Source organism: Saccopteryx leptura, chromosome 5, assembly GCF_036850995.1.
Source record: "Saccopteryx leptura isolate mSacLep1 chromosome 5, mSacLep1_pri_phased_curated, whole genome shotgun sequence".
Taxonomy (NCBI): domain Eukaryota; kingdom Metazoa; phylum Chordata; class Mammalia; order Chiroptera; family Emballonuridae; genus Saccopteryx; species Saccopteryx leptura.
In genome coordinates, this window is record NC_089507.1 from 198,737,903 (window position 1) to 198,763,773 (window position 25,871).

Sequence of the window (25,871 nt, forward strand, 5' to 3'; positions counted from 1 at the left end):
CCTAGAATTTGTCTCCAAAGACCTGCGTTTGCACTCTGGTCCTGCTACTTGCTAGCTGTGTAATCCAAACCTGTCTGAACCCAGATCTCCACATCCATAATATGGGGACAGTAAACATGCTGTCTCCCTAACCCAGGATGGAATGAAAGTTTGACAATGCCTGGTCAACCACAAAGCGCTCTTCAAATGCAGGTGACTCCTATTTCCATAACCACAGCAAGACCGACAACACCATGATGACATTTGTCTGGCGTTGACTGGCTCCTCTAGAACTTTTTTCTTTCATTGAAAAAAAAAAAAAAAAGATACCTGAGGCATCTAGGCGTGTTTTCCTATAAAAAGTATTTATTTGCTTCAAGGCAGTCAGGGTCAAATTCAGTGAATGTTTGGGGTTTCTCTTTTAGGTCTGTGTTTTGTATTGTTTGATGTCACACAGCACAACAGACTATAAATAGTGGGGTCTGTGGGTGTGTTTTTGTAGCTTCCCTAGTGGCCTGATGCCCTCACTCTCTTCAGCTGTTCATACACCAAGACTCTTCCTCCACCAGAACCTTGATGGCAAAACTTTTTATAAAAACCGCCCACTTTTGCAGTGCTGGTCAACCTGGTCCCTCCCGCCTACTAGTGGGCGTTCCAGCTTTCACGGTGGGTGGTAGCGGAGCAACCAAACAGCGCCGCGATTGGCCCACCGTGAAAGCTGGAACACCCACTAGTGGGCGGGAGGGACCAGGTTGACCAGCGCTGCAAAAGTGGGCGGTTTTTATAAAAAAGGTTCGCCATCACGGATCTAGAACCTGGTCCCCACTGAACAGATCTAGCTGATGAAAATCTCCCTGTGTTGCCCAGAGAGCTGTGGGGTCAATGCTAGGGAAGCTGGGCCTCAAAAGAGGGTTTGGTGAATGTAGGTTATCCGTGACACCCATGAACCGACCTCTTTCTTCAGCCCTGGTTCTCATACCTTACCTTTTTAACACATCTTTTCTACGGAAGGTCTTGGAATTGCATTTTTGAAACGTCTATACCATTTGTCCGTTTTTCAATTTGGCCCTGGGAAGTTTTTAGCACACCAGATGCCCCATACAAAATCCCCCACCATTTGTAACTTGAGTCAACAATTCTAAATGGTGGTAGCTGGGCTACTTCAGTTCCAGTCTCCCCCTACTTTGGCTCAGTGGACTGGCTCATATTGAAAACTTCTTTTTCCCGGGAGAACCACCCATCGCAGTCAGCTGAAATTTTTGTGGGTGATGACTGCTTCTCTGAAGTTTCTAACACTGAATAAGGTAGATTCCTGTAGGAATGGAAGTCACTTAGCAACAGGATTTGCCTTGATGCCAGGATGCAAAAATAAATCATTTGTCTTCAAATAGTTTGTTCTTTCCCATGTGACAGTACCATTTAGAGATTTAAAACTATCAAGTAGGGACTGTTATTATCGTTTTTGATTTTTTTTTTATTTTTTTATCTGGATATTTTTTTGTCATGTAGACAGAGTTTAAATGTCCTGTCATTGTCTTTAGCAAACGGGGTAGTGTTAATCTGTGTCATTTAACTAGGTCGCCCTGTTGAACATCCATGTGGACTGGGCACAGGCTCTTTAGAAAACTGTCTCTGAGAGTTTAAAAAAGAGAAGCATTCACATGACATCTTGTGGCTGGGGGGGTGGAGATGATAGACCAGCGGCTAATTGTCAAAGTGTCTTAATGTACTTAAAAACAATGGGGAAATGGATTTTGTTTAAAAATGAAGTTCTAAGCTGTGACTGCTGTTGCCCGAAAGGCATCCAAAGCAGAAAATGTCTGTGATGGACCAGCCGGGCCGAAGACATCCGACAGCCACGCGAAGGGCGCCAAGAAAAAGCACCTGCATAGCCCCAGGCTAGGACTCACCTTTAGAAAATTCTTTAGGCATAAGGTCTGTATTTTGTTAAATGTAAAGGAGAAAAGAGAACCCTGGTCTTCACCACATGGTACACATGCCATTCCGTATCCACCCAGCTCCGCTTGAGTGAAGACAGAGCTTTGGGTGGTTGGGATCATTAAAGGGGGATTAAAGAGTCTGCAAATCAAATTTCAATAAAATTTTTTTAAAGTCTTCCTAGTTCTGAGCATCTCAGACTACTTTCTTCCTAGTGTGGACCAGGATTCTGACATTCTTCTTCTAACCCAGTGTTTCCCAAATGTTGAAAGTATGCACGCCATCTTCATCATTTTTTAATCACGTACACTGTTATTTATTTGATATTTTTATATTGACATTGCCCCATTTCTGACTGAAAGGTATCTTTAAAAGAGACTTCATATTCCTTAATACACAGAAAACCAGGATTATTTTAAGAGGAAGGTAACTATTAATATGGCTAATAAAAAAAGATATTACATTCTAGTTACCTTATTTGGTAAGCTCTGGATATAATACCCTTTCTCCCCTTATTGAAAGGCAATTAGCCGGCTGTGGAGAAATGTTCAAGTTGTACCAGCCACAGACCAAGAATTTAAGAATTTCCCCCAAATGTTCTTGGAAGGCTTAAATGAGAGTTGAAAAAGGAAAAGTATTTTCACTATTTGAATGTCTTTCACATCATTATTTCTGTACAATGTAGAATCTTCTCTGATACTATCAACAGTATGCTTTCTGCACTTTGGGAAATACTCTTCTAACCTCAAGATAACAATTTTATCTTTCTGTGGCCTGTTCCCGTCCGTTGCCAATATTAACAAAGCTTATACTGAACAATTAAAAACCCAGGCAGAACAAAATAAGAAATGGGCAGAACAGGTTTTATCTCCACGCCCTTAGGAACCATTTTTTTGGGAGATTTCACTCTTCTAATGTCTAAGAAGGTGCCAGGGTCTGTCTGAAACCATCAATTAAAAGGACCCTTGAATTGTGCAAACAGGCTTGAACATTTTTCTAAAATATCAATCATTCTCCATTAAGTTGAATGAACTTATTAAAAAAGTTCCCCCAGCTGGATGTGACAGTCCCAGGATTGTGGATGCAAATAAAAGCCCCACAGAAAATCCTCAAGGGTGAATCAATATTTGCATAAACGTGTTAGGCAGGCACCCTTTCATTTCCATACAGGTGTCTTTTGCTCTGTAAAGAGACAAAGGGGTAAGTGATAGGTAATGCAACGGAAGAGGGAAAGTTTAAGGAGTGAGTGATACCGTGTGTAGGAGACAACTAGGTAATAGACTAGGAAACCGTCATAGACCTCATACAGAGGAACCCAGAGGTGTAAGATGACTCCCTCAAGCCCCAGATCTGCATTTCCTGATGACATCCATTGCATACCCATAATCACCTTCTGTGAACCACCCAAGTTCAGTATTCCTAAGACTTCCCCAAAGCATAGGCCACACATCCTGCCAGTGAGTTGCACATTAGGGTAGGACAGGATTCTGAAACTACTGAGGGTGAAAAAGAATTGTCTCTTTCTGGAATTCTATAGTGTAGATACAAGGATTTTGGGGTTTTGCCTTTGTTACACTCAGTCTGTTTTTAAGTAATGTTGAATAAGGGGACGATTCCCAAATGTTCTTCTTGCCTGTTTATGCAGCAGTTTGGTAGGTCTCACTGGCTCTTACCGCCATGCCTAGGACAGTTTATTGATTTCTTCATTTGAATATCCTGCTGTCCAAAAAAAAAAAAAAAAAAAGAAAGAAACGTAAAATAGGGCCATTGAAACTGACCAACCAGATTCTATCAATGAATCTTGCAGCGTGAGATTATAAGAAATGTGATTCACATTCTTCTTGACTTTATTGTAACCTAGGACAGAAAAGAAGAAATCCAAGCAAATTCGAGGAGGAAATATTATCTTCTAGTTTTGCTCTAAAAAAAATAAAACCAATCTCATGGTTATCAATTCTGGTTAATGCCCACGTTCGTTTCTGCATGTCACAATCTTCCTTCCTATAAAAAGAATTTTTTTTTAAATTTAAAACCATGAAGAAGCCTAGAATTAATAAGTGAAATAGGTTTGTTGTTATAAAGAGTAAGGGTGTCAGCTTTCCTTGGCTGACTCTGAATCCTTGTCTTCTTGGTTTTATCACATGTAAGGCCTCAGAATCAAACTTTTTCACACATCCTCCAAACACCGGATGTGATAGCATGCACACAAGGCCAGGCATTGTGTTAAGATGTCTCTGCCATGCCCAGAAATACCCCTCTCCCCGCTCACGGGTGCCTGAGGGGCCGGCCTCACTTCCACTTCTAAGAAAGGGAGTTGGTTTAAGTTGATCAGCAATCCTGCTAATGTCCTTACAGTAGATGCTGGACTGCTCGCTGGCCCCCATGCTGTTTTTGATCTCAGATCCGTTGCCTGGCTACTTACACTTTCAGTCCGGTGGTATCTGTCAGCTCATGGCTGCCCGGTCACTGTGCTCAGCCCATTCAACCCAAGTCACATGGGAGGGGGGAACCCCTGAGGTGCTGAAGTTCTAGAGTTTCTCCCTCTTCGTATCAAAAAGGCACAGAAAAATAGTATATGGCTTCAGACAGTCAAATCCATGGTGTTTGCAAACACCCTCGGGGGGAGGGGGATGTGATGTGTGGAATACCAGCTAGGAGCCGAAGTCCACATGTGAGGACATTGATTAATGCCACGGCCCTTGATTAATGCTGGGCAGATCACGGGCCTCAGTTTCCCTGTCTGTGAAAGCGTGGGCATTGCACCAGATGGTCTCTAAGACTCTTTCCAATATCAAAAATACCACAAAACTCCCTGAATTTCCCACACTCCATTTTTATGGCTAGATTCTTTTTTCTTTTAATCAGAAAATGTAGTCCAAGACCTGGCCTTTCTGGAATTGAAAGGACCTGTGTCACCAGCTTTTGGAGCCAAAATCATACAAACGAAAGTGCTTGCGATAAAGAGGTTAGGTCAGGTGAACTGAGTATTAAAATTTGTCATTTTAATTGTAAAATTGAATTTTAAAAATGTGTTATTCACTCATGTCAAGACACATGGAGACTGTCGTTCTTCTAAGCCTGCCTTTATCCCATGACTCAGGAGAAGGCAGACTGTGGGGAATAATAGCCCTGTCACTGAGGAAGTCACATGTCCTGGAATTGGACCCTGGCATGGCCACTCAGATGGGGGAGGTAGGGTAGGGGGGGGAGAGTGGGAGAGAAAGAGAGAAGGAAGGAAAGAGAGAAAGGGAGAGAGAAAATAGGGGTCACATGAATAAGCTTAAGTCAATGACAATCTATTCAATTACATCTAATTTAGATGGAGAGGCTACATCGAAACGTGAAGAAGTAGGGTTTGTGGGTGGTTTTCCCACGCAGGATGCTTAAGCCCCAGTCTGGCTGTCTTGAACTTATTCATAGTCTAGACCAGTGATCTCCAAAGTGGAGTGGGAGAGGAAAATTTGAGAACTTCTGTTTTAAATTATATTTATGTTAACTCTTCTTTAATTTTGAACTTGGATTAGTAAAATGGCACATCTCTAGAATGTAAACAGATGTGCATGGATTGGAGGTGCACGTTCAAAATGCTTTTACTGATGAGAACATAATCAGAATCAGCTGAAGACCAGTGGCCTGGGTACTAATTAACATTCTAACAGCAAAGCGCCCCCTATGGTCACCTGGATTCCTAACGAGGTACTGACATAAACATGATAAGGATTCTATAGATTTTTTTTTTTTAAAGAAAAATATCTTGACTGTTTTCAAGATCTGAAGACAAACCTATGTAATAGAATATTTGGAAAATATAGAAAATTACAGAGAAGAAAATGAACATGCATAACTTAAGCCCATGGTTATGCCAGGGAGATCTGTTACTTTTGAAGTCTGGAGATCATTTTGATTTTTTTTTTTTTTATAACTCTACAGGGTGCTGAAAAGTCACCCGCCACTTCAGCAGACAAAGCCAACTTTGTCTCCCGGGAGACCCAAGTGGAAGCCAAGAATCCTGCAAGCACAGACACAGCAAAGGAAGGTGAAGGTGGCAAGCCCAAGGGGGCACCCCCCTCTCTGCCTCTGAGCAAACTGTTCTGGAAAAAGGTAAGTCCTGTTGTCACTATGCAGAGAACTCTGGGTGCTGGGAGGACCTGAGAAATGGTTTCTTTGGAGCCAATCAGGGAACTCAGCAATGTCTGGAGTCTCTTTTCCTTCTCCAAAATGAGTCATTGAGTTGAAGACGTACTGATTTACTCCTGGAAAGAATGAAATGTCCATCACAGTATAAACATGTGTTTCGTGGGAAAGGCAAGGAAATGAACAACTAGAGTTTTTCGTTCTTGGAATGACTCCGGTTCATGACAGAGGCTTATGGTATTTCATGATTTTTTTTTCTTTTGAAAATCATTCATTATTTATTCCTCCTGGTTTTTCCTGAGCACTCTCACCCTGGCAAGATGAACCACTGTGAGGCTCTGTCTACACACACACACACATACACTCACATACATACGCACACTCACACTCTCTCTCTCTCTCTCTCTCACACACACACACACACACACACTCTCTCTCTCTCTCACTCTCTCTCTCTCTCTCACACACACACACACACACACACACACACATACACACACTGAATCAGTCAACAGAAGCACCAAGTTTCACTGTCGTTTGGAAACACCAGGGTGCCCACCAGTTTCTCACGAGGGCAAGCTCACAGCATACTCTGTAATAGGAAAATTCAAACCACAGGTCTGTTGTTTTTTTTCCTCTCTAGAATTAAGGAGCAGGGCAGGGAAATGCCTTGGGTGGGGCTGAGTAATTCCGAGAGCTATTCCTTCATCATCGTTGCTGAGTAAACCCCAGCTGCCATGCATGGTCCCAACTCTTGCCTGCTTCAGATGTGGCCAAAGATGAGCAAGAAGTGGTGGGTGAGGCTGTGAGGTCTAATTTGTGGAGCTGGAGAAATCTAATTTAGTAATGTCATCAAAATCCATGCCGTTTGGCACACAAGGCCAGGCGGGTGATACATACAGGTGCCACTATGGCGTTTGTTTTATTCTCCTGTTCAGAATCCAGCTGGATTTCTGAAAGGCTTCCCTGCGTGTTCTCCTCTTGTATGGGATTCTTCCTCCTAGGTTCTGCCTAGCAACAAACTCCGATACTTAACAAAAACTTTGCATGATGTCATTTGGCATTCGGTTCAAAGCCTCTTCCCTCACCAACCACCGAGTACTTACTCTTTAAAATATTTTATCAGCAATATAATGTAGGGGACAATTTTCAAGTGAGTGACATACATATATGGTTGGCAAGGGAGATGAGTTAGGTGACCCATATTCAAATATTAGGAAAAATAGAACCGGCACATTAAACTTGATTTAACATATCTTGCGTTCTAAGTGAGACTATATGTTTAAAAAAGTAACCCAATTAAAAGGAAAATGTTACATAAATAATATTACTGATATTAAGTAAATAATAGTAAATCTGGGGCCTCCAAGATGCTGACATCAAGACAGAATTGATGTTCAGACTTGTTGGAGGAAAATGAGTGAGCCTGCCCACCACAGTGAGCGTCTGACGCCTGTGGCAGAGGGAGGGACGGAAAGGGAAAAAGGTCCCTCAGCCTGAGGGTGGGTCTGAGCCGAGGGCTCCCAGAGCAGGCATGCCCTTTCCCGGGAGCCCTATGTTGGGCAGAAATGGCCCAGCACCCCAAGTGCTCTTACCAAGCCGTCTTGGACACTGAAGCCATAACAGTCTGAGGCTGTCCTTGCAGGGAGATCTGAGTGCGACGCTCCCATGGCTGTCACAGATGGCACATACAACATGGCAGAAACTGTGTGGGAGGTCCTCAAGTGATGGATGTTGGAGGAACACTTAGGGAAGGGTTAAAAGTTTGGTGTCAGATAGATCTGACTTTGAGTCTCAGTCTGCTCGGATGAGCCTCAGTTTTCCAATGTGCAAAATGTACATCATAATAGCACCAACATCACGGTAATGAAGCAAGAGTTAAGTGAAATAATTCCAGGAAAACTCAGACATCGTGTCTGGTGCAGAAGCGGCCAGTGAACACGGTCGCTGTTCCCGATGTCACTTATTTCCTGTGTGCTCAGGAGGGTTGGTGCACTAACCACATCCACTTGTTTATCTTTCTGTACCATCCATTTTCGGGAAACTTCTTATCTACTGAGCCTCAAGTATTTTATCTTCTCTTACCTTTGGGATGTGTCAGAGGTGTGTTGGGTTTTCTTTGAAATCCAAGCTTTTCCCGTTGAAGATAAAAGGCAGGAACACTTAGCATTCTGTTCTAGTAAAAAACAAAGTGGCAACCTTAGTATTCTTTTAAATTTGAAAATAAATTTTAGTTATAAAATCACTCTTGTAAAATTTTTGAAAAATAGAGAGAAGCATGAGAAAATTCTGATATTTCCAGATATTAAAGCACCGTCCAGGATACTCTAGACTTGGGCTCTGAGCAGGTTACTCTGACGTGGGCCAAACACTGAAGGGGGCCAGGAACTTGGCCACCTCTGTCCATTTTGGGGTTCCTTATTCTAACTGGATATTTCAGCCACAGCTGACATAAAGGCTACACACATAGGCCAGTGTGCAAATGAACAAAAATGTGTACAATGAGGCCCTGGCCGGTTGGTTCAGTGGTAGAGCGCTGGCCTGGCGTGCAGGAGTCCCGGGTTCGATTCCCAGCCAGGGCACACAGGAGAGGCACCCATCTGCTTCTCCACCCCTTCCCCTCTCCTTCTTCTCTGTCTCTCTCTTCCCCTCCCACAGCCAAGGCTCCATTGGAGCAAAGTTGGCCCGGGCACTGAGGGTGGCTCCATGGCCTCCGCCTCAGGCACTAGAATGGCTCTGGTTACAACAGAGTGACGCCCCAGATGGGCAGAGCATTGCCCCCTGGTGGGCATGCCGGGTGGATCCTGGTCGGGCGCATGCGGGAGTCTGTCTGACTGCCTCCCCGTTTCCAGCTTCAGAAAAATACCAAAAAAAAAAAATGTGCACAATGATTTTGTGTGGTTCTTAGACACCATCCTGAAATGCAATCAGCCACATGGTACAAAGTTATCTCCTTTTCTGTGCGACTCCAGTTCCTCTGGTGACATTAAGGGGAAAGTCTCTCCTTGACAGTAACAGGCTCCTCTCACTGGGCTAATACTTGCCAATCTCTCTTTCTAACAAAGACTTTACAATAACAGAATTCAATGAGTGTTTTTGTTTTATTCATTGGACTTGTTCTATACGTACTTCTACTTATAGCAAGGATGTCGATATTACATTCATTATAATGATGTTTTCCTTTAAAATATATTTATTTAAATAAAAAAGTAGTCAATTTAAAGAAAAATATTAAGTAAATACAGATAGTGCATGGGCAGGTAAAAATTGTGAAAATTGTCAAAGTTTAAACAATGCTCACTTGAACTAATTCCCCAAATAAGGAATGTTTCTCCGGGTAGTATCATTTTAAAATATAAAATAGCAAGTTCTCTTAGAACAGACAATGTCTAGAATGCCAGTTTTTGAACCATCGGAAAGATCTGGAAGTCGGAAACTGAGGATCTGGAAGATCACCGAGCCATCAGTGCCTGGAAGCAGCTCCGTCTGCTCCTCACTGTCGTCACCTCCATCAGATTCCAGTTGGTCTGGCATGCAGTGAGCAGTCGATGGCCAGGAACATTCCAGACCCAGGAAACCAAAGACACAAAGGAGTCTCGTTATAACCCGCGAGGACAGGCAAGAGGTCTGACAAACTAAAAACTGCTCTTCTGAAATGATGGGGGTGGGGTGTCTCAGCCTCAAGAAGACTGTACACTGACCCTTGCAACTCTAACAGGTCAAGTTTGAGGAGGCCTGGCCTTCAAAATATTGTTCATTTCTTCACCTGTTCATGATACTAAATAGTATGCACCCAGTCTCGAGGAGAATGGGTATAATTCTAAGCAAACTACACTTCTGAATGTTCTATGATTTCTGGACAATTAGAAGCTTCCAGAAAACCCAGCATTCTTTACAGGGACATGTTTGTGCCCAAGTAAGCTTCGGTTTAAGAGGAGGAGAAGTAGAAGTCAGCGAGCCAAACTGAAGAGCTCATCTAGAGAGAAGGCGCATCTGGTCATGGAGAAAGAAGCTTACACAGTCATTCCCCCCGTTCCCAAAAAAGACAAAATGTGTTTCTGACCCTGGAAGTCATCATGTAGATGGCAAATGTGGTCCTGAGAACCATTTCCACCACTCTTTAGCCGTACCACCTCGGCCCAGTGACTTCACTGCCCTGTGAGGCTCACCACACTTACCACTCGGGGGGACATTAAGTGAGATGATGTGGGCAAGGCACGGAGTGCAAAAGATGTATTTTTAAAATGTCAGTTCCCTTCTTCCTCTCCGTTGGATGTTTTAAAGGTATAAATAAAAGCAGGACTTGGAACTAAATAGATAAAGGAAAGAGATTCTTAACATAGAATCCAAGAGAAGAGATATAAGTCTATGAACACGCTGAAATAATTAGCAAGATATTGGGGGAGAGACAGTCCAGATCTGTCAAGTGAACCTCCAAGTGGTCTGTAAACACCCCCCCCCCCAAAAAAAAAGTTTGAGAATGACCGCAGGATCAATGCAAAATTGGGCTCCAAAGTTACAGCTTGCCAAACTGTCATAATTGTGGCATTGGCTCTTGATAGAATTGGGATCATTCTTCTCCTATTTGGGGCAGGACAGGGAGTAACAGTGTTTGAACTTGGATGTGTTGGACCCCAGCCCTCTAACCCTCCATAGAAATGTTTTAACTAAATTGAGCGTTGACGTGCTGAACTTGGCCACTATTGAGGGCTGAGGTAGGAAGCAGCTTCCAATGCTGGCCCTGGGCCGTGGTCAGGACAAGGCTGAGGACCTCCTCACATTGTGTCTGCTTGCTTCCTGAGGACCACAGGATGAACGTCTCTGGTCCTGCTACCAGAATCTTCCTGAGAAGCTCCTTTGTTTTCACCTAACAGTGCCCGTGGATTGCACAACTGCTCATATTTCCCTCTTTCCATCGCTGCCAGAAAACATCACGATACATGTGTTCCTTACTCACAGCAAAGACTGTGCTTTGTGTCTTCCGTAGAGCCCACTCTCCGCGCTCCACGTGTATCCTGGCTGCGTCGGGATGTTTATTTCCCCTGTGTCGCTTTGAAAAACACAAAATGTGTATTATCCTGCGATACTGTTTACATTTGTGTGAGCTTCCTTCAAGTTCTTTTTGGAACAAGGTACACATGAGCCGTGTCCAGGAATTGTAACCAGGAGGCTGTTAACCTCAGTCTCTGTAACATTCTGACTCTCGCTTTTGTTTTTATCTCCCCTTTAGTCAGTTAAAGAGGATTCGGTCCCCACAAGTGCAGAGGAGAATGTAAGTGATGCATGAAATGACGGGCTCATTCCATTCTCATTTGCTGCATGTTGGGTCAGGGGCATCTCAGCTCTGGAGTCCTCTGTTCTTGCATGCTCCCAGTATCATTCATCTGCAGTAGACTCTTTCACCCTTTCCCAGGATTAAGGACCACACAGGAATAACTTTGGATGCATCGTTGTAATGCCCATTGAATCAGTGCAAACTAAATGCAAAATCAGAGCACAGGCTTTTATAATGTGTTACCCTTTAGGGGCTGAAAGAGTCTACTAAACACAAGAACATCTTTTCACTTCCTTCAGGGACAAGGACACTGCACCCTGACTTCATTCTGCTCTGATTGCTTCTTTCATCTTTATTTGCATGGCGACCCAGGTTCTCTACTAACTGTGGGTGGTACCAAGAACAGGTAGTTGGCCCAGGCACGGGAGCATCATGCTGCGAAAGATGCTGAGACTGTTGGTCTCAGGTTGGAGAGCCAACTTCATGGGTCTACACCTGGGAGACACAGGTTGAGCCTCACTCTCTTTGGGGCCTTTATCTTCCAAAGGGATGGTCTCAGTTTTCAAGACGGTGCACTCATGTCTGAAGGTGATGGCTCCCTATGACACACCGTGAGAATGTATCTTTCTAAAACATCTTCCAGGGAATGAATCAGTTGGCCTTATGTGTTTCAGACCCAAAAGGCGGCTCTCTAGTCTAGTCTGAAAAAAGTGGCAGTCTTTGGGAAATTTTATTAATGGGCATGCGTGAATCCACAGTTCCTCAAGATAGAAACTGATCGCTATCATTTTTGCCAAAGCAAAATATGTTCCACTCTTTCTTGGCGTCTCTTGTTCATGTGCCATGGACAGGGCTTGTGTTTCCATTTTCATTTAGTTGCTTAAACTGAACAGATGTTGAAAATCCAAATGTGTTCCAGAAATGTTGTCTGCGATGTGGAATGAGATGAGAATGCTAAGTTATAATCCGATTAGGAAGAAGGTCACCAAAATCTGCTTTGTTGTTGTTGGGTTTTTCTTTTTTCATCCCTTCTTCCCTCCCTCCACCCTACTTTTTCCCCATCCCTCCCTCCCTTTTTTTCTTTCCTCCCTCCCTCCTTTCCCCCCTCCTTTCCCCTTTCCCTCCCTCCCTCCCTCCCTCCCTTCCTTTCTTCCTTCCTTCCTTCTTTCCTTCCTTCCTTCTTTCCTTCCTCTCCCTTTCTCCCTCCCCCTCACTCCCTGCATCTCCCCCTCCCTCCAAACTCCATAGATCAGCAAAGCTCAGATCTCTCATGATTCCTAAAAATTCTCATGAGTTTACTGGCTACGTCTAGAGAGGGACTATCTGGTAACCTGAAAGGAGCCCCATGAGTCTTCTTCCCACGACCTTTACGTTGAAAGCCACAGGTTTGCTCTGGAGCACCAGTTAGCTTGGTGGCCCCGGATTTCTGGCAGAGAAGCTTCCTGGGACGTCAGTGGGTAGCAGGCTGTCTGAGAACCCGGGTCTCACGCACACTGCACTGTGGTGTTCGTCGCTAGTGGGCAGACAGGAAGTAGTTCACCTTCTCATGTGAAATGTAAACCAGACTAGAAACATTAATTAAATTAGTGGTACCAAAGATAAACACAGAAGCTGGTAGAGAAATAAAGCAAGCCTGGCCTGTGGTGACACAGTGGATAGAACATTGAGCTGGGCCGCTGAGGTTGCTGGTTCGAAACCCTGGGCTTGCTCAGCCCAGGCACTTTACAACAAGAAATAAAGCAAAATATTTTCTCAAGAAAATAAAGAAGCATTATAAAAATGGCTTTAAATTGCTTAGCCCTAGAAACAACGTTTCTATTTTTTAAGCTTCAACATTTTATCTTCTAATAGCCTTTTATTAGCTGGGGGGCGGGGGGAGATCATTAATCATTAGCTTAAAAAGCTGTGATTCTGTCCCCGTTATCCCCAGGCTGTATCATCTATTAGACTTCAGCTTACCCACCTCTTCAATGGCCATAATAACTTTACCTACCCCTTAGGGTCCTTGCGAAAATTAAATGAATAATGCACGTACTGTCCATACTTCAGTGCCCGAAGCGCGGGAAGAAAGAACTCGGTAGTTTAAGGGTCGGCAAACTAGAGCCCATGGACCAGTTCCAACCCATCACTGGTGTTCGTGAAGCTCCTGAGAGAAGAATGGTTGTGATATTTTTGAATGTTTAGAAAAAAAAAATCAAAAGAAAAATAGTATCTCATGACACTTGAAAATAATACAAAATTCACATTTCAGTGTTTATGAGTAAAGTTTTATTAAAATACAGCCACATACGTTCCTTTGCATGTGGCCTATGGCTGGGTTCGTGCTGCCCCTGCAGGGCTGTGTAGGTGTGACAAAGCCCTTTGCAGGAGAACGGAGCTGCCCCACTCACAGTCATCATCAGCAAAGGTTCTTTTTATCTCATGCTGCACGTCAGCTGTCAGTCGGCTGTGGGTGATCCTCCTGGCCTCTTCCTACTGAAATCTAGAATGAAGAAGCAGCCCCTTTGACAAGGACATACAGCTGTAATGGCAGAGAGAAAATAGTGCCCTGTCTGAATCTGGAAACAGCGCCCAAAACTTTCATTCAATCAAGGTTTCCATCGGGTCTGCTCACCTTCCATTTGCCAAAGCAAGTCACGTAGCAATGGTGCAGATGTATAATTCTCTTACCGGAAGGGGGAATATGTAATCAGGAAAGTAAGGCAATTTGTCATATACTGCCACCCCTGGGCTCACATGGTCAAGGAGCTAGGCCATGTTAACTGACTTAGACCAGCTCAGCTGGCTTCATTCAAATCATGTAGTCTTAAAGTTAGGGAGGGCTAGTCCCGCACCAACCCCCCCAAAGCAAAACTGGGTACGGTGGGCAGAATGAGGGAGAATAGTTACTGGGTAGAAAAATAAAACCTCTACAACGTCTTTGTAATCCTATAATCATGTTGTAAGTCAAGTCAAAAAGAATCTAAAACAGATTCTAAACTAAAAACTTATAATACTAATGTTATGATGTTGCACATGAAGTTTAAGTGGAGGAAATCGATCTGGCTATAAGTCAGTTCTCAAAACTCACAGCTCTAGTAAAAACTGTATAAACCACATTTTAAGAGTAAGTATGGTATAATATTTGAGGCAAAAAGTGCAGCTCTATTTTGCCAAAGTGTGTATCTTCGTGCAACATCGAATATCCCCTACTGACACCAAGCAAGGGAGATTTCATTCTAAATCACACCAGAAATCTGATTTTAATTATGTCCATTAAAATGTGCAGCTGCAATCATATATTCTAAATGAGGAACAAGTTTTTCCAAAGCTATGGCCTACAAGGAAATTGGAAAACTATCCAAATAAAAATGAAGTTCTTATGTCTATATATGCAAATAGGCTCCTAATTTAGCTTAAGTCCCTCTGATTTACCTCTGGAGTTTCCTTGGCTGCTGAAAGCCAACTTCTTGGGAGTTCTTTTTTTTTTTTTTAAGAATGGATTCTGGCCTACAATTTATGAGTTGCTACCTGTCAACCTGAAGGCACAGCAAGAGAACCAGTGGCAATCAGATAAAGTTGATTTATAAGGGAATTGCCATACAGTCTGATCAGTTTAGTTTGTGAGTAATTTTCCCTCTGGGCCCTTGCACACACACAAAAGAATGTGCTTCTTCAGAGACAGAGTACTTCTGAACCCAGAGACAATGAGTCAGACTGTTCATTACTTACCCCTGGGCCATTTCTCATTGCTACACCTTTCTCCCTTTGATCTTAGGCAAGGTTGGCAACTACTGCACCCCGAAATATTTCATCGTGATTAGCCTAAACCACTAATCCCATTTTCTTCACAAGTAATTAGCCTCAGTGTTAAAAAAATGTGACCTACTTTTGGCCAATGAAATGTGACCTGAGGTAGGAGATTAGAACACAGAAGTTCATGAGGAGCAAATCTTTAGCTGTGATCTTCCTTCCTTCTTAGGATATTGGGTGGAGGACGTGATGCCTGGACCTGTGGCAGCTACTATATATCCATGAGGTAGCACATAAAAGGATGAAAGTCCAGCATGGCAAGGATGGCAGAGAGACAAAGTATAGAAAGTGCCCCGGTTCTCAGAGACATTATGGAGCCACTAAACCAATCACAGAACCTCTGACTCTCAAACTTTTTGCTCCATATCACTATTGATTAAGTCATCCTTAGATATTCTGTTATTGGTAGAAAATTTTACCCTCCTTGAAATGGCTACTTACCTGTATGATGTGGCTTTGGCTAAGTCAGTCAGCCATTCAGATACTTCCTCTGTTGATAGCGATAACGTTATCTGCTATGAGCTGCCTCTGAAACTATTTCCTGAGGTACTATATACTAAAACTACCTTGCACAATGACAGGCACAATCACAGGTAGTTATCTGTATCATCTCTGCACATGGTGAGTGATTCCAGTAAAGAGCTCTCATCATAACACAAGTAACACACAGTAGTAATAACTGAGGGCTTACTGTATACCAGGCACTGTTTCAGGAACTTTGTGTGCATTGCCTGACTTGGTTCTGAAAACAACTTTGTGATGTATATGGTGTTCCCATTGAAAAATGAGAAAAGATGGGCACAAAGATGTTGAATGGGGACCTTGGTTTATTTAGACCCCCTGTGAGAGGCAGAGTCGAGATCTAGACTCAGGCAAGGCTGGTGCTAGAGGCTACGCTCCTAATCACTGTGTCAGCTGCCTGCAGGTCAGGCTGACCCCAGGGCTCCTGTAGCTGAAGCTTATCTCTCAGAAACACAACTGAATTAAATCAAGCCCAGTCGTGGATATCCATGACCACGTTTGACTGCAAATCCCAGTCTCTCCTTTGGCTCGGTCTGAGCCTGGTTTCCTAGAGCCGGAACCGGGTCACAGACCCTTCAGTGAAGCCTCCTCACAAACATGCTGTATTTGACTGATCCAGTGCTGTAGTCTTGGAATACCATCCATCACATGGGACAACTGGGCTTTTGTTCCCAGGAGTCCCCGCCCTCCTTTCAGCCGTCTCTCTGGCCAGTCCATGCTGAGATCACCTGCTGAAAGCCAACTCCATGGCTCCTGGGGACTTTGAGTTTGTAACTCCCCAACCTAGATCGTTGCTTACAGAGTAAAAATGCTAGAAGTCAGTCCAATAGTTTAAGAGCAAAAGGTGGAGAGAGGTCGTATTGCAGGGTGTTCTTTCATTCCAATTTGTGGATGGTCAGGCACCTTCCTCCTCCTGTGGATAGTGCAGAGACCAAGTGTCCTCTATTACGGTGGTCCCCAACCCCCGGGCCGCGGACCGGTACCGGTCTGTGGGCCATTTGGTACCGGTCTGCAGGGAAAGAATAAATCACTTATATTATTTCCGTTTTATTTATATTTAAGTCTGAACAATGTTTTATTTTTTTAAAATGACCAGATTCCCTCTGTTACATCTGTCTAAGACTCACTCTTGACGCTTGTCTCAGTCACGTGATACATTTATCCGTCCCACCCTAAAGGCCAGTCCGTGAAAATATTTTCTGGCATTAAACCGGTCCGTGGCCCAAAAAAGGTTGGGGACCACTGCTCTATTGAATCATCTGGGTTGTTTGCAAACCAGTGGTGTGTTCTGCCCCGCAGGCCAGGTGAGTGGTTTCTCCACAAGCCTCCTGTGCTTCTGGAAATAAGTCAGTCAGGTCCCTTCCCCTGCTTGCTGACAGCAAAATACGATCCTGCAGTGGCTGGGGTCTGGCCCCAGGAAGGACCCATACAAGGAGTGCTTCTTTCTGAGGCGGGGACAGCAAACCTGTGTATCAGGGGCCAGATAGTCATTATTTTAGACTTCTGGCCACACACAGGCCACACACAGTCTCTTTTAGATATTTTTCATCTTAAAAAAAAAAATGCTTACAACCACCCTTTAAGAATGTAAAATCCATTCTTAGCTTGGAGGCCATCCCTGAATGGAGACTCAGGGTGGGTTTGGTAGTGGTTTGCCAATCCCTGCCTGAGCAAACAAACAAAATTATAAAACTATCTCCAGGCCGGTTACCCCTGTCCTGTTGCAAGAAACAAAGCGAATGCAGGACTGTCCCAGAGGTGACTGGGGCACAGCACAGAGGCAGCAGGCCACGTGAGAGAGCACGTGTTGAGGTCAGAGTGCAGGTGAATCAGACCCCGGGCTCTCCATTCATCGCCGGCCAGCCTTTCCCACAACAGACGTTCAAGGGACGGTGAGGTCACTGGGCACCTTGCTGGGGGCCGTAAGCAGCTTAGCCAGCATTCTATTGCCAAGTTCATTTCTCTTCTGAAAGCATGAACTTCAGTTAAACAACAATGGCGCAGGACTGGTCTGGGGTGTGGTGGGAAGTGGGTGACTGAGGAGGTGGAGTCCCTTCGTGGAGTGGCTTTCACATTATCCTTTCTGCACAGAAGACAGCTCTCAGCGGTTGCAGGGAACTAGGATGTTGAATGAAAGTTGTCCTGGTCACCATCTGTCAAGCTGGACTCTTAAGGGAATGACTCCTCCTCATTTTTACACAAGGCCAGGTGTAATTTATCTTTATGGCATACCAGAGAGGTGGGCCTTCTAGAATGGAAGGGATTTTGAGCAGGTTTTTTGTTTGTTTGTTTGTTGTTTTTATTTTTTTCTGAGGGAGGCAGAGACAGACTCCCGCTTATGCCCGACCAAGATCCACCCAGCAGGCCCACCAGGGGGCGATGCTCTGCCCATCTGGGGCCTTGCTCTGCTGCAACCAGAGCCATTCTAGCACCTGAGGAAGAGGCCATGGAGCCATCCTTAGCACCCGGGCCAACTTTGCTCCAAAGGAGCCTTGGCTGCAGCAGGGGAAGAGAAAAATAGAAAAAAAAGAGAAGGGGAAGGGTGGAGAAGCAGATAGGCGCTTCTCCTGTGTGCCCTGGCCGGGAATCAAACCAGGGACTTCCACACGGTGGCCCGATGCTCTACCACTGAGCCAACTGGCCAGGGCCTGAGCAGATTTTGAGGGGCAGTCCCCAAAAGGGACTTCCTGTCCAAGCCTGTGCCTTCATGGGATAGATATTTTGCCTCCAAGTCAGTCTTTTGGCAGCTGTTCAGAAATCAGTCACAAGAGCACCTTCTATGATATGAGTGTTCCTTCTTGAAGATGTGCCTGTGTAGAAACGGTCATAGATTTACACCTGTAGCCACTAGGCAGACAAAGGGGCAACCAAGATCCTGCTTCAAAAACATGTTTGGGGGGAATGTGGGGTGTTTGTTTGTTTGTTTCACTGTCTTATTACCTGGCAAAATAATCCAGGTGGTGTGTGAATCACCAGTAGAGGTTGTAAAGTCTGAGGAGGTAGACTCAGCCTTACAGACAGTGGATCTCAACGACGAGGGAGACACCCCACCTGAACCCACAGAAGCAAAGCTCAAAAGAGAAGAACGCAAACCACCAAGAACCTCCCTGATGGCGTTTCTCAGACAAATGGTAAGCCACGTGTTCCTGGTACAGAAAAACGGCAGACCCTAGGACAGCTTCTGAGAATAAAGACCTGTGTCACGAGCACGGGAGACACAGCTGTAGCTGGCGTACATGGCATATGAGTTGTGCAAGTGAGAAAACTCTCTTTTAGGTTTTGAGTTTCATCCTATAGAAAGTCTTCATTTATTGCTAATATTTTGTAACCTTTCATTAACCTCTGCTAACTTAACTCCTTTTTTAACAAAGGAAGAGTTAGCCTTGGGTCCTGAGTGTTGGCAAATGACAATCTGTGCCCCCGAGAACTTACTATTATTGTGTACTTTTAGTTATATTTACTTTTAAAAGGTCCTCCTCCTCTTTATGGCAAATGATAGTGCTTTTCTTATTGTGGCGGTAACAGGCAGTTTCCCTTGAGAATGCCCTGGTTGACGGAAAGAACATTGGCATTGTTAAAGGACTCAGTAATAAATAGTCAAAGTTACATATTGACATTGGAAGAATTCTGAAGGTGACATGTGGGTGCCACACGTTTGGACAAAGCTGACTTGTAGATAACTCAGATAAGGGAACGACAACAAAATTTTCTAATAATGAATATGTATAACTGAGTTGGTGACTTCACCACACTTTTAGTTTCTATAAAACGGAAAGAATGTTGGCAGACATCCTACGGTGTCGATAAGACTCAGGCACACTACTATATAAAGATCCAAGAACTTAAATAATGTAATGAACTAAAACTCAAATCAGTCGGAAGACCAAAAAAAGAAAAAAAATACACGTAGAAGGTCATTGGTTTAATTCTCTTTTAATGAAAAACAAGAATTTCATTAGAGTGTGCCTTTATTTTCAGGAGCATTTGGGAATTTAATCCTTTGAGAAAGCCACTCTAATTTCACAGGCCCAACCTGTTCAGGAATTCTTTCTAGTCCTCAAAATAAAACAAAACAGAACAAAAACCCTTGTCAGTGGGAGTGGGAGCAAATAGAAATAACTCTGTTAAGAATTGTTGACGGGCATCATTTCCTTTTATGCCGGGTTCAGCGGAGTGAGATGCGTAGGGTAAGGCGTGGGCAGCCCGGGTGGCTAGAACACCATCTATATTCCTGGCCAGTTTTTCTGTAGCTTGGCACTGAACATGGAGAGCAAGATTTGAGACTTTGAAACCAATTTTTACATGATGTTAGGAAAGGAAAGAACATGTGGCCTGTTTCTAGCAACACGTCTACATTGAAGGTGGGATCCCCAGAAGAGCTCATCATAGCTCTGGGTGTGACCTAGCTTTCTCGTCTCTGCATGTAGTGGAGAGATACAAAAATAAATAAATACACACACACACACACACACACACACACACACACACACACACACACACAGAATGATTTTCTCTTTGAAATAGCCAATCTGATACTTCTTCATTTAAAAGAGAGGAAATGCCTGACCCGCGGTGGCGCAGTGGATAAAGCATCGACCTGGAATGCTGAGGTCGCTGGTTCGAAGCCCTGGGCTTGCCTGGTGAAGGCACATATGACAAGTAACTACTATTGATGCTTCCCACTCCTCCCCTTTCTCTGCCGTTCTCTCTTGCTCTCTGTCCTCTCTCTAAATATCAATAAATTGAATCTTTAAGAGAGAGGAAAATATAAGGACCTCCAAATAAAGCATGAAAGACGTCTAAACCATCCATTCAAAAAAACAATAAAATAAAATAAAAATAAAAAAAAACAATCCTTAAATTCTAATGAGGTTCCACATTACTTAAGTTCATCCTCCAGAGCTACCCATTGCTCAGTGATACTTTCTAGCAGTAGACACTGGGTAAATCTGAACTGTTAAGGGAACAGAATTGGAAACAAAAGTCCTTTGAAATTGATTTTCCATAGCATAGCAGTAGAGGTAGGAGAGGACACATTTTTCAAAGCACACGTCAGTGGGCCCATACTGTCAGGTCCCACAATGTCCCTGTTCTTACCTGTTGCCCAATAAAAGGGTGGTACCTGGGAGCTTGGACATTGTTCCTTTTAATGTTTAAACTCCAAAGCTTTGTGACTGTTGGAATTTCCCCTAAAATTTCAGATATCCTAGTGATCCTTATCTTGCATTCTGTTTTGTTTTCATTGTAACATTCTATTACTGTTGCAATTAATTCAAATCCACGAAAGACTTGAGTTTTCCACTTTAACCACAATCCCCATGACTCCCTATTGTCACACCCAGCCCAGCTCACTCATGTATGTTCCTGGTCCTATCCCTGTGGGTATTTGAGTTTGCAACCCCTGACATAGAGCCACCTCGCTCGTTATGACAATTTCATTGAATCACATTGTCTGGATGTGTCATACACATTAGCCATCGCTCTATTGATGAACGATTGGTTTGTTTCCAACTTGTTGCATTTCATTTACTCATTTATTGAACAAATAATTACTGAGCACCCACTTTATTCGAGGCACTAAGGGATACAGCAGTGAGCATAAATAGGCATGGTTCTTGTCCTCACAGAGAATCAAGACTAACTAGTAAAACAAATGTTTATTTTTAACTGTCTGCCATGATCAGTGAGCACACACCATGGATCTTACAACACGTGCTCCACTAACCTGTGTGAACACTATCGTACCCGGCTTTATGCAGCTGTGTTAATATCCCCTGAGTTCAGACTTCTGGACACAGCTTCAGCAATTATTTTGAGGAAACACATTTAGGTTACATTTTATGACTTCCAAAATAAAGTCTTTGCATTTATGCAGGAAGGAAAAGAAGCTGCTTGAAAATAGAGACAGTATGTGGTTCATCGCTATAGCTTTTTCTCTTCTTTTCTTTTTTTTTTTGAGAAAAAAGGAGAATATTTTAACTGATTTTAGATATTTTTATACAAAACATAGGTTTTTAAAAATAATTGACTTAATAGAGGAGAAGCCCTGGCCGGCTGGCTCAGTGGTAGAGCATCGGCCCAGTGTGTGGAATGTCCCAGGTTTCATTCCTGGCCAGGGCACACAGGAGAAGCGCCCATCTGCTTCTCCACCCCTCCCCCTCTCCTTCCTCTCTGTCTCTCTCTTCCTCTCCCACAGCCAAGGCTCCACTGGAGCAAAGTTGGCCCGGGCGCTGAGGATAGTTCCATGGCCTCCACCTCTCGCGCTAGAATGTCTCCAGTTGCAATGAAGCAACACCCCAGATGGGCAGAGCATCATCCCCTGGTGGGTATGCTGGGTGGATCCTGGTCGGGCGCATGCGGGAGTCTGTCTCTCTGCCTCCCCGCTTATCACTCCAGAAAAATACAAAAAATATATAGAGAGAGAAAGGAGAAAACTCTACTTCAAATGCATCCCCCTTGTTTTGTAATCTGAGTCCATTCATCAGATCATTAATTTTCTACCTTCTAGTTTTTGTTTCCCTTAATTTTACCTCAGATAGATTTACTATCCCATGACAAAGTAACTCTTGGCTGAGTTTTTATTTTTAATAAACGCATTGCCCAGTTCATTTCTAAAGAGATCTTTCTCTTTCTAGAAATTAACCTTCTAAAAGTAAAAATAGACAGAATATCTTTTTTTTTTCAAATAACTTTATTTCCAGGAAAAGAAAATACAGAGCCACATAAGTTCTTACGTTACATTCAGCATAGGTAGATATCCCACTTCACAAAAGCCCTCTGGGCTCCTACAGATTTTCAAAATAATTGCAAGGAACAGCTAAGACATCTGTCATGCTCTAAATAAAAAAAGATGCATTAATTTAACTGTATGTCAAGTAATTGGGTAGTTGAAGCATTAGTATATTTTTATAAAGTGAGTGGGTAGAGAACTGTATTCATCTACCCGCAAACCAGGTAGGCAGATGAAGCCATAAAGATGGTAGATAGAAATACAAAGCTACAGATTTAACATTTGTCAATACTAATAACACCTTGTACTTGAAAAGTACATTCCTCCTCCAAACTAAGTCACATGCATTCTTTCATTTAACCCTCCTCCAGTCTCCTTAGACTATTGGTTTTGTTAGAAACGCTTTGTTAGAACAACGTTCTCAGGCTTAGGTAAGAAAGATGGTGAGCTTCAATATTGGGCAAATTAAAGGCCCACATGAGGAGACAGTCATGAAATCAGAGGGGTTTCTTTGTTGATTTTATTTCATCCAATAGTCTAAGAAAACCTGTTGAAATGTACTATCTGGAGGGGGAAAAAGATGGTGGTTTACAATGATAATTATTTTTTTAAAAAAACCAGACATTTTCTAGCCAAACTTTTTTATCTCATATTCTTCCCTGAGTATTAGATATGAACATGGAGCTGCTCTTTAAGGAAGGGTTTCTGGAGGCAGCATTTGCGTGAGCAGTTTCTGTCTTCAATGTTTTGCATTCCTTTCTACCCTTAAAGGGGATTCTGTACTTCACAGTTATTAATAGTATAATAATAATAGCTGGCGTGTGTTTATTGCATGCCAGTGGTGTGACTGGCACTGTGCTAGAAGCACCTCGCACGTATCAACTCACTTATTAATATAAAAACCTTGTAAAACAAACACTCCTCCTGCCCCACTATGCAGATGAGGGCACAGAGACTCCGGGTTTAAGCGATCTGCCCTAAGTCACCGTGCTGCTAATAGGCAAAGCCAGAACTCAAATTCAAGTTTTTGTTGATTCTAAAGTTCACCCTTGTATTCATGTTCTTTCTGCTTCCTGTGCCCCTGGCAAATACTAGGCAGATAAATGGGGATAGAACAACCAATACTCTGCGTTGGTGACTCTCTTAGTAATGTTTTCTGTGCAAACATCATTTTTATGTCTTGGGCTTACCTGTCCTTCCCTAAAATTACACTTAATTGAAATGACAAGGCAAAAGGAAGAAATGAACACGTCACTGACATAAAGCTTGGACATAGTCTTCTGAATATCCTTGTCACAAAAATGAGATTTACCTCTAACTGTGTAATTTTGTCTGAACTGTCCAATTTCATTTCAAATGTGTTTTTTGGTTTGGCACAGAGTTTGGACTCATAACCCTTGTTTATCCTGGAAATTTCTATCAGGTCCTGGGTCCTTGGATTTGTTGTAATAAGGCCAATTTGGTAAACAGTGTTGCTGATATACTCACACTAAATTTAAAGGGCATCTCAATTCTTCTTATGGATTTCAACTTGGGTTGGACTAGATCTCCATCAAAACACATTTTCATTCCTTTCAAGGAAATGTGAACTGACCACCAAACATCTCCACTAGAATCCTGAATATCTAAGATATATAAATGTCTGATGTGGTTCAGACATTCCTCAGAGTATCAAGCTATAGGAATGCATGACACAATAAAAGAAATAGAAAATGACTTTATTAATATTGCCAGGCTTGGATGTCACAACCGGGTCCTGTCTGCACACTGCAGGCTGGACATCCTGACATGCTTCCCCTTTGACACTCATGAACAGAAATAAACTCCATGAAGAGAGTTGCTCAGTGTCACACTGGAAAATCTCTGAAATTGCTTAACAGGCTTCAGACTGTTCTTTAAAGTATTAGTCTCTGAAAGAATTTTAGTCTCTTTAAACAGGAACACTGCTATTTTTGACAGCTGGAAAAAATAAGTTTCTGTGGTTATGGTTCTTTTAATACAGAACCCAACATGAACTATTCTAATTTGGCTCTGAAAGAGAGTTATGCCCAGAGGAAGGAAGGGGATAGAGAGGGAGGGAGGGAGGGAGGGAGGGAGGAAGGAAGGAAGGAAGGAAGGAAGGAAGGAAGGAAGGAAGGAAGGAAGGAAGGAAGGACCACTAAATGTCACCAGTGGAGGCTACCAATGGTTTAATTTTTTTATTCATCTATTTTTATTTTTCCAATGTTATTGAGATCTAACTGACATATATCACTGTATGAGTTGCAGGTGTACAGAATAAAGGTTTGACTTACATATATTGTGAAATGATTACTTCAATAAGTTTAGTTAACATCCATCATCTCATAAAGGTACAATAAAAAGAAATAGAAGCAAAAAAAATGTTTCTTCTTACAACGAGAATTCTTAGGACTTACTTTCTTAACAACTTTCCTATGTATCATAGAGCAGTGGTAACTATCGTCATCATGGTATACATTACATCCCTAGTACTTATTTATCTAATGACTGGATGTTTGTACTTTTGACCACCTGTTCATTCATTGAGTCATTCATTCAATATGTTCAATTGGTATTTTCATCATCACTTATTTATTCCAGAATCCCTAACCCCAGAGTTTAAGACTTTTGTTGTTGTTGTTATTTTTGGAGGCCAACACTTGAATTTAACTAGACTCTGGATATAGACCAACCACACTGAAATTGTGTAACTCACAAGTAATCCATTTCCATTTGGTCTTCCATTTGTGTTGATCTCAGTCTCAACAACGAATGACTATGGCCATCCATATCAGAACTTCCTTTGCGTTCTCTATCTTGCTGTGCTAATGGTAGCTGAAAGGCCATTGTTTGTTTGTTATTTTAGTCAGTGAAAGGGGATGGAGGGATCACCCACTCAGAAGAAGTAAATGGGAAAGACTCCAGCTACCAAGTAAGTGACCTGTGAACTCGGTTTGGTGGTGGGTTTAGCTGGCATGCTCTTGGTTCTCTCCAGCCTCATTTCCAGGGCAATCCTCAACCACGCCCACTCATCAAACATCTCTGAGTTAAGCGCCTGCTGTCTACCAGGCACTGACATGGGCTCTGCAGATACAAGTATGAACAAGCCAGACTTCCCTAGCTATTTCTAATTGCAAAGCTTCTACACATACTCTTCCCTCTTCTCCATGTGGAAAAATTCCTTCCCATCCTTTAGGTCTTGACTTAAATGTAACAGGAAAACTCGATTTAACAAGTATTTCCTGAATGTCTCGTCTGTACCCCGGCACTCAGGTCTACACAGTCTCTCAGGAAGTTACCTCTGGTGATGTTAAACCAGGATGATCAGTTTTCCCAGGACATTCCTGATTTCAAAACTGTAAATTTCATGTCCTGGCACCCCCTCACTCCCAGACAGATCAAAACGATTGGTCCCCTTATGTTTGGCATTCCATATAGGCTCTCCGTTACTAGGTAATTTACATAGTACCCCCAGCACCATGAGGTATGATTTCTTTAAGT

At 43.0% G+C, this 25,871-nt stretch overlaps 1 protein-coding gene across 7 annotated transcripts in view; it reads left to right on the forward strand.

Annotated features, from left to right (window-relative positions):
* The window catches only part of BCAS1 (brain enriched myelin associated protein 1), a 74,287-nt gene that overhangs the window by 42,767 nt on the left and 5,649 nt on the right, over positions 1-25,871 (forward strand). For 3 of the 7 annotated variants that reach the window (XM_066387454.1, XM_066387453.1, XM_066387452.1), the window contains 5 exons: positions 1,780-1,914; positions 5,848-6,018; positions 11,282-11,323; positions 18,598-18,771; positions 25,237-25,302. In XM_066387454.1, coding sequence (XP_066243551.1) covers positions 1,780-1,914; positions 5,848-6,018; positions 11,282-11,323; positions 18,598-18,771; positions 25,237-25,302 — 588 coding nt within the window. The remainder of the gene's footprint in view (positions 1-1,779; positions 1,915-5,847; positions 6,019-11,281; positions 11,324-18,597; positions 18,772-25,236; positions 25,303-25,871) is intronic. The other 4 variants (XM_066387455.1, XM_066387456.1, XM_066387457.1 and 1 more) reach the window with 4 other exon arrangements.